Source organism: Chiroxiphia lanceolata, chromosome 18, assembly GCF_009829145.1.
Source record: "Chiroxiphia lanceolata isolate bChiLan1 chromosome 18, bChiLan1.pri, whole genome shotgun sequence".
Classification (NCBI taxonomy): Eukaryota; Metazoa; Chordata; class Aves; order Passeriformes; family Pipridae; genus Chiroxiphia; species Chiroxiphia lanceolata.
This window is the reverse complement of record NC_045654.1, coordinates 11533497-11545273: the sequence shown is the minus strand read 5'-3', so window position 1 is coordinate 11545273 and position 11777 is coordinate 11533497. Positions and strand designations below refer to the sequence as shown.

At 42.2% G+C, this 11777-nt stretch overlaps 1 protein-coding gene across 1 annotated transcript; it reads right to left on the bottom strand.

The window, feature by feature from the left end:
• Window positions 1-3916: 3916 nt before the first annotated feature.
• FZD10 (frizzled class receptor 10) lies at window positions 3917-6939 on the bottom strand. The gene has a single exon (XM_032706219.1). It carries the CDS (start codon window positions 6859-6861, stop codon window positions 5104-5106), a length of 1758 nt encoding a protein of 585 aa, XP_032562110.1. The 5' UTR covers window positions 6862-6939; the 3' UTR covers window positions 3917-5103.
• Between the last annotated feature and the right edge of the window lie 4838 nt (window positions 6940-11777).

The following is an 11777-nucleotide window of genomic DNA, read 5'->3' as shown; positions in this document are numbered from 1 at the left end:
AATGTACACAATGATCCCTCGGTCCTGCCTTTGATGTACAGCTCCCCAAAGCTTTAACTTTGCTACTACAGGAAAAGCAGAATTGGGCTCCCAAACCAGACAGGCACGAACCACATCTGTTCTCAGACACACTGGAATTAACTAATGAGATACTGATGCTGGGTGTTTGCATCTGGACTGGCAAGTCTGCACCAAACTCCTGCAAATACAACATGAAATAATTATGGGCCCTCATTTCTGTGACTTGTCCTACAGCCCTGGGTGAAGTCAAAGCCTTGTTGGTGCTGTTTTCCAGAAATATCCATTACATTTCATAAGTAAAATTTAAAGCTATTTGGGACAGTCTTTATTGAGCTAAAATTAGACCTGCCAAACCAGGACCTGTTTGTTTCACAAATCTGATCATGTTCTCTTCTGGATAAACATGTAAAGACACAGAAAGCTGAAGCTGAACAGACTCATGGGCAATATGTACTATTGTTTGGACCAAAAAAAAACTGAAATCGGGTTAATATGAGCACCCAAGCTGATTTTAACTTGTGGCTCACTGAAAACAAAGCTTTTGTAATGGGGATGTTGTTACAACCTTAACTGTAACAGCACAAACACTGCTACTGAAACACAGTTTGGAGTAAGCTCCATCAAGGAGTGTTTTGTAAATGAATAATGACTTTGCTTAAAGCTAATCAACATCAAGTGTGTTAAAAAAGATGAAATAGTGCTGGAAGGCAGTGGGAGGTAGAGGAGCCTCAAAGTGCAAACAGGTGCTGATCTCCCTTCAGGGGGGATTGAGTGGCACAGACCTTACAGGCCTGTCACTTCTGATCAAAGCAAGCTCCAAGACCACATAATCACCATCACCCACCTTTTAAAGGATGCCCTGATTTATCATCTGTCACTGTTAATAACTTAGCTACTCTGTCTAAAATACTTAAGGACATTACACAAGGATAACATTTCAAAAATTTCTTTTTTTTTTTTTTTAAGAAATGTGTAAATGTTTCAAACTAAAATGCACTGAAGTTCATCCTTTGAGGCCATCTGTTGTTGGAGACCACCTGTCATCAAACGACCACCTGAGCACATAATATCCCATCATTACAGAACTATCCCCTTGAAGCCATGGATTTTAAGGGTTAGAAGAAGAAGAGGGTGTGTTACAGACCCTGTTGTTACTGGGCTGTTCACGGAGTTTGAAGCCACGGGATGACAGCCATATGTGAATAATGGCTGTATAATAACATACATATGAAATGTTACTTTGGGAAAAATCTGATAAGAGATCTGAACATTCCTTGACCGAGCTCCTCACATCCTTTCAACCATGGTGCTTGCACTGTACTGTTCAAAGTGTGCTAACATGTCACATCTCAACCTAAACCCTGAAACTACTGAGTCTAATTATATTTCTGTTTATAAGAAGCATCAGTATTTCACAGAGACACAAGACTTTTACTATTGTAATTAGAATTTTGTGGGGGTTTTTTCCCTGAATCCCATTTTTCCCTGCTGATCTCACACTCCTACCTCATCAATCTCTCTTCAGTAAACAAAACTATTCTACCAAGCTACCCTTGCCAGAAAAAGGAACTTTTTGCCTTTCTTCTACCTGGCCCTAAGATACAAATCTCCCCCTGAATGCTGAGACACGACAACACAGTTTGGGACAATTTCTACCCCTTGAGAGTAATGTACTGCTCACACAGGAGAGAACAGAGCACCTGCACACAGGCCTGTGGCAGACACCTGATTCTTGATTTCCAGTGTATGTAAACACTAACAGAATGCATTTCTTTTAGAATTTTTATCTGATAAATGCCTTGACAGCACCTGAAGAAACATCCTATAAAACTCAACGAATAAAAACACTGACACGATTTCACTACGATTTAAAATCACTGTGAAAACTAAAGAAGTTTCAATAAAGAATATTTTTTGAGATATTGTCTTAATTTTTTGTTTTGTTATTATCATTTAACTAATATGCAGCCTTCTAAGACAAGAATAAATTCTTTGTTAATTACTAATAATGCTATGTTAAATTAATGAAATGTTGTGAAAATAAGTATATCACTTTCCATTAACAGTCATGAGCTTCCAATTCCTTAAGTAGCAACTTCAGTATTAAACTGTTAATACTGTTAGGAGTTATGGGGACAGTGAGAAGTACAATTTCTGAAACAACTAGTTCTTAAGAGGTCCTTAAAGACAACCATTACACTCAGCTGCATTTACAGTGTACTAGTCCTGATGGAAAGAAATTACCACCATTATACACTTGAAGAATCTCATTTGCTTACCAGTAACTCCTCCCCAAATAACAACTCCTGGATAACTGCAAACATGAAATAAAACCTGAATATTTAGCTTACAGCTTAGCAAGGATCTATTTGTAACACAATGCACCGAGCTGAGCTTTCATATTTGGCATTTTCATGGAACCTGCAGTTCTGCTCTGGTGACAATGAAGGGCCTCAGCTGACAACTGATTAAACTCAGGAAGGCAGCAGGAATCCAGCCACTGCTGACCATCCTTCTGCAGTTTTCCCTCCTCCAGGATCCCAGTGGCAGGCTGTAAGAATTCACCATCAGCAATGAAAGCAAATAATTTTCTATAGGCTACAAAAGCAGCGAGATGTTTAGTTCAGTGACTGACGTATTCTAGAGTGAAGCCTGGAACCATTCTCTGAACAAACCTGTCACTATTAAAACCAGCACTAACCTTTACATGGGAGATTAAACACGTTCCTGGCAAGGTGACACGCACCACAAAACACAGGTTTGAAGGGTTCCTGTAGCAATTTGCAACACACAGGTTATTTTAAATCTTTGTATTTCTTAGGATCTAATGCAATTGATCTTCATCAGAACACACACAGATGCCCAGGCATTAATTCAGTAGCTTCAGAAGTGGATTTGTTTAGTGCAGTGTCCTACTTTGGCTCCTGCAGGGTGTCCTCTGACAGGATTAACTTCCAGGGCACCTAAAAGCTGTGTATTAAACTGTGGCAAAAATATATTTTCTCTTCCCCCAAAAGATAAATTTTAGATTGAAAGCTGCTTTGCATATGTGCATTTTTAGTAAAGTTGATCAATAATACTTCCAATACAATTTTGGTCATTTGAGTTTCTAGTCATTGCTGGAAATATTTGAAAAGACTACAAGAAGGCAAAAAAATTATCTGTCACACTACACAGGTAAGTTGAAAAAAGAGACCACTAACGCAGAACCTTTTGTTGTAGAGTTTCCAGCCACGAGATGACTGTCACAGGGATCCTCACTCTCCCCAAGTCCATCAAGACCTCTCTTCTGCCCAAAAACCTGACCAAGGGTTTTCTAGAAGAGCCACTGTGAGAAAGTGAGGTTCTATTCCTGTCTCACCAGGTGAGCACACAGCCCGGTCAGTCACCTGCAGGGACAATTTCAGGTTCACACAGAATCATGCTCCACTAAAAACTTCTTGAAACTGTATTTACGATTTCAACCTTATCAGATAACTTTCCTAAAGTGGTGTTCGAATCCTGCGTTTGTTATTTCCCGATCTTCCCCGAGTCTTTTCACAAATAACAGTGATACTTTCAGTAGTGTTGGAAGGAGGGGGGGAAAAAATTCCCCGGGCTGAATTGTATTCAAGCTGTGTGAAGCGAGCCAGCTATCTTTAACATGCTGAACATACCCTATGCAAATTTTAAAGGGGTGTTAACCGAGGATCATTGTTGTAATCTCAGTGCTTTGTAAACATGGTACTACTCTACAGCACTGCAGCTTTTTACATCACTAAAGCTTCTTCCCATTCTGTTTTCTCAGCTGTAGAGGCTCACGGAAAGATGCAACTTCAAAATCCGTTTATTTAATTCCAACTTGCGATTTCGAGCAAACGAGTGTTCTCTCTGCTTAACTATTGTATTCGAAGTGTGCTTTTATCAAATAATCGAGGGAAAAAAAAGTTTATTAACCGCAAAGCACATCAGAGAAAGTTTAGAACACACAAAATTATCAAACTAAAGAACATATTTTATTTTTAATAAAATAGTGGAGCATGAAAAATAATTGTATATTACAAATATATACAGCACAAAACTGTGCACCCCCAGCACAGTAAAGAGCATCACTCTATACAAAGCTTCCCTTTGCAGAATCTAGTGCTTCTTGATCTATTCATAGTGAGAATTTGTTTAACAATAGAAAGAGTCAATAAGCCCTTTGGGTCTCTTTGAATTGATCCCCCCCTTTTTTTTTTGCACAAATCAGTCCAAACGTGTATAACATTGGCTTGATTTCCATTAAAAAGCCACAAAATGTAACACTAAAGGGTTTCTGAGGACTAGACCTCTTAGTTCTTTTGTTAAGAGATTTCTTTTGTTGTCTTTATGTACAGCAAAATACTTGTTTCTCTTTTCATGTCCTGGTAAGAAAAAAAAAAATGTATTGCACATTATTCTTATTCACAAAGTTTGTGTCTGGTGCAGGAAGTTTCTCTTTCGGTGAAAGAATATTGGTGAGCATTATAGATTGAACCTATTTTTAGGCACTCCAAACCCACAAGGCTGGGTTGTAAAGGACTTTAAAGTTAGCACGGAAGTTGCTTTCCTGGATAGAATCCTTTCTGAGGATAGGCCTCCTTGGGACCTTAGAGTCCCTGAAGAGACAATGCTCACTCGGGCACTTTTAAAACCAGATCGTTGCTCCACAAATCTTGGTTACACCTTGTTACTCAGAAACCTGTAGGAAATCCAGCTCAGCTGCACAGAAAAGTTAATTGTTTGTTGTTGTGTTTGGTTTTGCTTTTATGTTGTTTTTTATTTTTTAAATTCCATTTTTTTTTTAATCTGAGGGCTGGATGCAATACTTAACTACAAATTAGTAACAGAACAGACTGTTTTAATTCACAATATTTCTTTCACTGAAAACCTTTCCATAAGTACGTTTCCCTTCAGTTTTTCAACAGGTCCTGAATTAAGCATGATACACTTTTTGTGCCTTGAGATATCAAGCTGCTCTGACAAAATAAGCACCATTCTTTTTTTTTTTTTTAAATTCTGACTGCTACTGTGGACGTGTGTAAGTCTGTAAGGTGAGATACAGTCTTCTCTAAAACCTGCTCACACACAAGTGGGTGGTTGTAATGTCGACTCGTATTTTGCAGGGTGAGTTTTCTGTGGATGCTGAGGTTTTTTGTAGATTCCACTACTCGTAATGACACTCGCAGGTTTTCTCCTACTTCGCTTCTTTAATCTCCGACTACAGACATTTTGCCAGGATTGAAGAGTCTTGGAAGTCCAGATCCACATGCCACTAGTAATGCCCACAACTAATAACATAAAAATTTTGACCATAAAGATTTCTACTGCTGGGATAGAGTTATTCATCGTGCAGTCTAAATTTTTAGTCTGATTGTTCATCTTGCATTTCTGTTGAGTTGCCACAATTTTCCAATAATCCATGTTCAGTCTTTCATAAAAATAGCAAGCTATCACACAGGTTGCAGGCACTGTATACAAGACTGAGAAGACACCAATCCTGACCATAAGTTTCTCCAGCTTGTCGGTGTTTTCTCCACCTGTTTTCATCACCCTCCTGATATGAAAAAGGGCCACAAAGCCAGAAAGAATAAAAGAAGTGCCAATGATCAGGTAACAAGCCAAAGGAATGAGTACAAACCCTGTCAGGGCATTCACATCCATGCTGCCAACATAGCACAACCCTGTCAGCTCGTCACCAGCCACCCTTCTCATAACTAGGATCATTATGGTCTTCACGGCCGGGATGGCCCAGGCTGCCAAATGAAAGTAGCTACTGTTTGCTTCGATTGCTTCGTGCCCCCACTTTTTCCCAGCTGCTAGAAACCAGGTTAAAGTCAAGATCACCCACCACAAGGAACTCGCCATACCAAAGTAATACAGCACCAGGAAGACAATGGTGCAGCCAGTGCTCTCCAGCCCTTCCTGGATGACATAGAGCTGGCCACTGTCCCTGTCACAGGCGATGCTTTCAGCACCTGAAAAGAGGCGAATGATGTACCCCACCGAGTAGACACAGTAGCACATGGAGAGGAAGATAATGGGCCTCTCGGGGTACTTGAAACGCTGAGGATCTATCAGAAAAGTGAGTACAGTGAAAGCGCTGGAGAAGAAGCACAGAATGGACCAGATGGCAATCCAAATGACAGCGAACTGTTTGTCATCCCTGCTCCAGTAAACATCGACCCCCGGAGTGCAGAGCGGCGCGCAGGAAGCGCTCTTTTCCACATGGTGGAACTTGCCGGGGTTTTCGCAGGAGGTTCTGCTGAGGCTGTCCTTGTGCTGCTGCAGATCGTGGCCACTGCTGGGCCGCTGGGGACGAAACATGGGTGGCAGCATGCTGGACCCTCTGGGTGGCTCGTCGGACCCGTTGTTGGGGGCTTCCATGCACAGGTAATTGGGGTCGTTCTTGTTGGGCAGTTTGCTGCAGTCCAGGGAGTCCGGCCACTTAAAATTGAACTGCTCCATAATAGGGGAGCACTTCAGCCTCGCCTGCTCGCACATCACCCTGCAGGCTGGGATCGGGGTAGAAACCTGCTCCGTGCACATCGGGGCGTAGAGGGAGCAGAGGAAAAATTTCAGATGGCTGTGGCAGCCGTACTCCACCAAGGGGGCAAACTCGTGCAGCTGGATGGCAGCTTCCCTCTGGTTTTCGTGCCCCATCAGGTTCGGCATCCTCGTCATGTTGTACCCGATATCCTTGCACATGGGGATCTCTATGGGCTGGCACCTCCCGTCGCCGGGGCGGTCGATGTCCATGGAGCTGATGCCGGCGCAGAAGCGGCTGAGGCAGCAGAGCAGCAGGACGGTCCTGCCGGCGCTCCCGGCCGCCGGCCCCATCGCGGCGGTTCCCGTGGGGCCCGAGAGCGGCGCTGGGGGCTGCTCGGGGGTCACAGCAGCGGCCTCCCGGCCCCTGCCCGGCACAGCATCGCCCCCGAGCCGGGCGAGGGCGCGGGGCGGGGGGCGGCGGTGCGGGGCAGCATCGCCCGGGCCCCGCGGGGAGCGGGGGAAGAAGGGACGGTCCCCCCAGCCCACGGATGCGCGGAACTTACTGCGGGCAGCCCGGCAACTTTCTTGTCCCCGGGCTTCCACTTTCGCGATGCGTCTTCCCGACCACCCTTCCTCCTCCTCCTCCTCCTGCTCTTCCTCCTTCCCGGCAGAGCGATGCCGGGATAGTTTTGGGTCCGGGCAGATCAGATCCGAGCGATCACCGCTTCCATTCGCACATGTCCCGGGAGGCTTTTTGGTGCAGCGGGGCTCTCCAGGGATTTTTTTTTTCCTTTCCCTAGAACGGGTCACGGCTCCGCACTTTCGCGCCGAGAGGTGGGGATTGGTTTATCCGAGTGCAGAATAAAGGAGGAGGAGGAAATATCTAAGCCATTGAAGAGGGGGGCCTGAAAAATCCCCCCCGCTCCCTCCTCGCCGCCCTCTGGTCTGGGTTTGCAATAGGTCGGCTCGGCTGCGCTTTGCCGAGCTGGGCTTGGCGTGTGCGTGTTGTCTGTGCCGGCTCCGCTCCTCCCGCCTGGCAGGAACTCCCGGGGCCGGAGCAGCTGGGGCTTTTGGGGGGTGGCTGAGTCCGAGGATAAAATAAAGTAAAAAAAAAAAAAAAAAAAAAAAAGGCACCAAGGGAAAAAAAAAAAAAAAGACCTGTGCAGGATCCGCCTCGCATACGACATCCACTTTGCATGAGAAAGGTGAAGCTGACACGGTGATTACTTTCCAATCACTCGGAACGCCTTGAAACCTCCTTAAGGACCCCTACAGGTTCTCCTTGATCGGCACAGATTAGAAAAAGCCCCATTTGTTTCTCTCTCCTTCTGTCTTTTCCTTCCTTTCTCCTTTACCTCCCGTTGCCCTCCCTTGAAAGTTTAACAAGATTTTTTCTGTAGAAGGCGTCAGCCTGCCCTCCCTCGCTCAGGTAGGAAGCCAGGGAGAGCGAAGGCTTCAGACTTCGTGTCTCCTAATAAGAGGGTTGAAGGTGGTGCCTCCTTGACTGCCTTTATTGGAGGGGGGGCAAAGCTTTAGCAGGGAGGATGTGGGTAGGAGGATGCATTTTATGACGAGTGCTATAAACTCTCCGCTGCCAGGGTCATAAAATATGGTTGCTTTCAGCCTGGAATCTCAGCTGTTTTCAAATGTCGTGCTTTGTCTCGAATTCCTAAACGAACAGGACAGGCAGGGTTGCTGAAAAAGTACCTGATTATGGTTTTAATCAAGGTATGGCATCACTCGAAAAGTAGCTTGCCTTTTTTTTTTTTTTTTTCCTCTTCCTTAAATAAGAAACCCTAACTAGAGACGTACCCCTGGGGAAGTTGGTTCATCCACTATAGAAAAGACACTTACAGATTTGGGAGATGGGAATCCTTCTAAAGTGAGTTGCGTTCGCTTTCAAAGTTAGGCTTTGAGATTTATTTTGCTTATTGGTCTATGAGAGCCAGAAGGAGGAAGTTAAATCCTAAGCCAAACTATAATTCGCAATTGTACAGAGGGAAAAGGAGCACTTTGTGATCAGAAGTCAAAGATTAGCTCTACTCAGCCCCCCTTTCCCCCCTCCTTCGAGCCTAGTTTTAGCGAACATATTAATGAAGAAGGCAAATCTCTCTTTCTCTTCATTCATGCTCACCCACACAAACCCGGGCTCCTCTCCATTAGGGCCTGTTTCTTATCGAAAAGAACACGGATTCTCCTGGAAACTCCCAAATCCCGCAGGGTCAGAGTTAATACCCCACCAGGCTCTAGAAAGGAAACTGTTGGCTTCCTCAATTGTGATAAGGGTGAAATGGATCCAAGCAAGGACAACAAACCAGGGCTGATGTTTGCCTCCGAAACCCCTGAAGATGTGGCTAGTTTTTGCCTAGGAGTAAAAGCCACTATAAAAAGGTTTTAAAACAGTAGTCCTTTTTGTGGTTTTTCAGTGGATTTATATTTATAAAGTCCTGGACTTAGGGACTGACCTTTCCTTGGGCACTTTTAGATTCCTTAGGGAATGTTACAAAAGCAGGCAGTGTTACGTGCAAAAAAAAAAAAGAGCTTTATTTATTTTAGTGTGTCTCTGTGTGTGTGTATGTGTGTGAGAGAGTGTGTGTTGGGGCATTTCCATTCTTCATTAATCTAAGCCTGTTTTCTTAGTATTTGTATTCATCCTGATTCCTCTTCTAGAGAGCTCAGTTGGGGGTAGTAGGGAAGTGTGGGGAAAGCTTTTACAAGGGATAAGTAAATTCTACTTCAGAAAGTAGAATACTTTAAAAAGTATAATTTAAATAATAATAAAGAGTAGAACTTAAATAATGCGTAGAACGAACATACTCAATGTTTGCTTTGCTCAACTTGATTGTTTGGGAGCTTGTTTTTATTTCTTTTTTTCAACAAGTATTTTTGTAAAGATATTCTATCGCCATTGCTATTAAAGTAATCTAGAAAAAAATACATGAAATAAAACATGGCCTGTTTCTTCTACAACACTGATAACAACCTTTTTCTCTTAAGAGGCAAAAAGAAACATAAATGAAAGTGAGAAAAAAAAAAAAAGCAGGGGGAAACCTCCAACCTTTGTAGTTGTGTCTCTCTTAATTGATCTTTCATGTGCCAATTTAAATCAGCCTTGTTTTTCTAGCCATTATTTTAGCCAGTGCATCCCTCTTTAGATCGTTTTATTTTACTTTCTATATTTTTAAAGAGCTATCTGGGAGTATCAGCCATTCAACTGAGCCTGAGTCAGTGAAAGTAACAAATAGAACATTATTACAGAAAAAATGAGAGCGCTGAGAAATCAGCAACTGGAAGATACCTCTGTAACTAATAAATGAAAAGAGCCTTTTGATGGCTCCAGCTGAAAAGATATTTTATTTTATTTTTTTTTCTCCTGTGTGTGGGATTTGAGATGTGTGATTCTATGGAGCAGCCAGGCACCCCTGCTGCTAGGCCCTGGCTAGGAGTTGGCCCCCCTCTGGCAAATGTTATGGAGAATTGGGAGGAATTTTATGGCTGTCTTTTCCCTCAGCTCTTTTTTCTTTTGTCTTCTTTGAAGAATGACTTTAGACATTTTATTTACATATTTAACCATGGATGAAAGAGGAAAAAGAAAGCATTTGGGCCGTTGTGGGAATAGTGATATGTTTAAATTAATGGAAATCTTATTAGGCTTCTAAAATTTTAAGCAAAAGATTTTTAATGAAACTTTATAATTAAACATGATTTCAAATAATGTGCCAACTCACAGGAAGGATGCATTTCTCCCTCAAGCTATCCATCTCCCCACCTCCCAAAAATGTGCAGAGGAATAATCTGTATCTTAAAGTCCAGCTCTTCTTCTGTCCCGTAAGGAAAAGATTAAAAAACCCGAATATTTAATAAGGCATGTGATAATTCAAACCATGACTAAATATTTTGTAGGTAAAGCAAACCATAAACAAGCCAAGAAAAAAGACACACCACCACCCCTCATCCCTGCAGTGGCAAAGTTTAATGCTGTATAATCTATTACAGTGCCAGTGTAATAAAATACTTTGATATGGGGAAGGGTGAAAATCAAAGTTGCATCTATTCTACCCGTGTTGGAGTCAATGGAAATTACAGTGCCAGGCCAGGTTTTCTGAAATGGGATTAAAGAAGAGCCAAATAACCCATTTGAGATAAAATGTTCTGACACTTCAGCAGTAAAGAGAAATGAAACGATCAGCTTGGGGAGTTGAAGAGTTAATTAGTACATTAAAGATTTTCAGTTCAATAGTCTAAATTACTTATGATTAACAATAGTGTGTTATGGCAGAACGTGAACTGATGTTGGCAATCCTATGTTTAAGAGGTCTGTAGCTTTAACTGTTATTCAGGTTTAATATTTCTGGCCAGCTGTTTATTACACAAAAAAATAGAGATCAGATTTATGTTATTTCCATTCAATAACCCTACCCTCATTTATATTTGTATGCATTTATTCAGATACTTTTTAACTCCTTACATCTGCTACACATTCCATTCTAGTAACAAATTCTAACATATATATTAAAAAATAAAATGTTAGCCAGGCGGAAGATAACAACTGTAAAGTAAAAAGATCACACACACAAAAAGAAAGCTGATAACTATTTTAGCAACTTTGTAAGCCCGTATTTCTGACTGAATTTCCACTAGATATTAATAAAATTAAATGGCATGCAGAGAAATGATTCCTTTTTAAACCAAATGGGCTTATTTTTTCCTAGTCCCAGTATCTTTGTAGCAGTTTTCCTCCAAAATTGAAGTAAACATGCCTGCCTAATAGGACAGGCACACTGAGAAATATTCCCATGCAAGTGCGAATATTCACAATGCACAAAAGTTTTAATTGCCTTAGAAAGCCACCACCACCAAGAGTTAAAAGAATTAAAAACAAAACCAAATCATAAATGGATGAGTGGGTCGTATAGTATTGCTCTAATACAATTTAGCTGGCTATTTTAAGGGCACTTCCCTTGAAATGTGGTTTGAAATATTACCAAAGGTTCCACGGGGTGCATTAGTGTGAATTGCAAATCAGAACATTTCTTTAATCCCCTTTTCATGGCCTGGCTTCGGATCAGTGGCATCTAAGGGACTCCCCACTGATTCTGGCTCAGGAGGAACCATTCACTGGGGCAGCTTCCCTCCTCTATTCCCACAGTCCAGAAAACAACACCACAGACAGACACCCTCCAACTAAATTAGATTAAACTCCTTCTCTTCCACAGCACATTAGCCTTTTCACTGCCCAAGATTCATTATTCAGCTACTCCTAATTT

Bases quoted from the DNA above. Each gene is read 5' to 3' on its own strand.
- FZD10 (XM_032706219.1), bottom strand. From the start codon at position 6,861: ATGGGGCCGGCGGCCGGGAGCGCCGGCAGGACCGTCCTGCTGCTCTGC.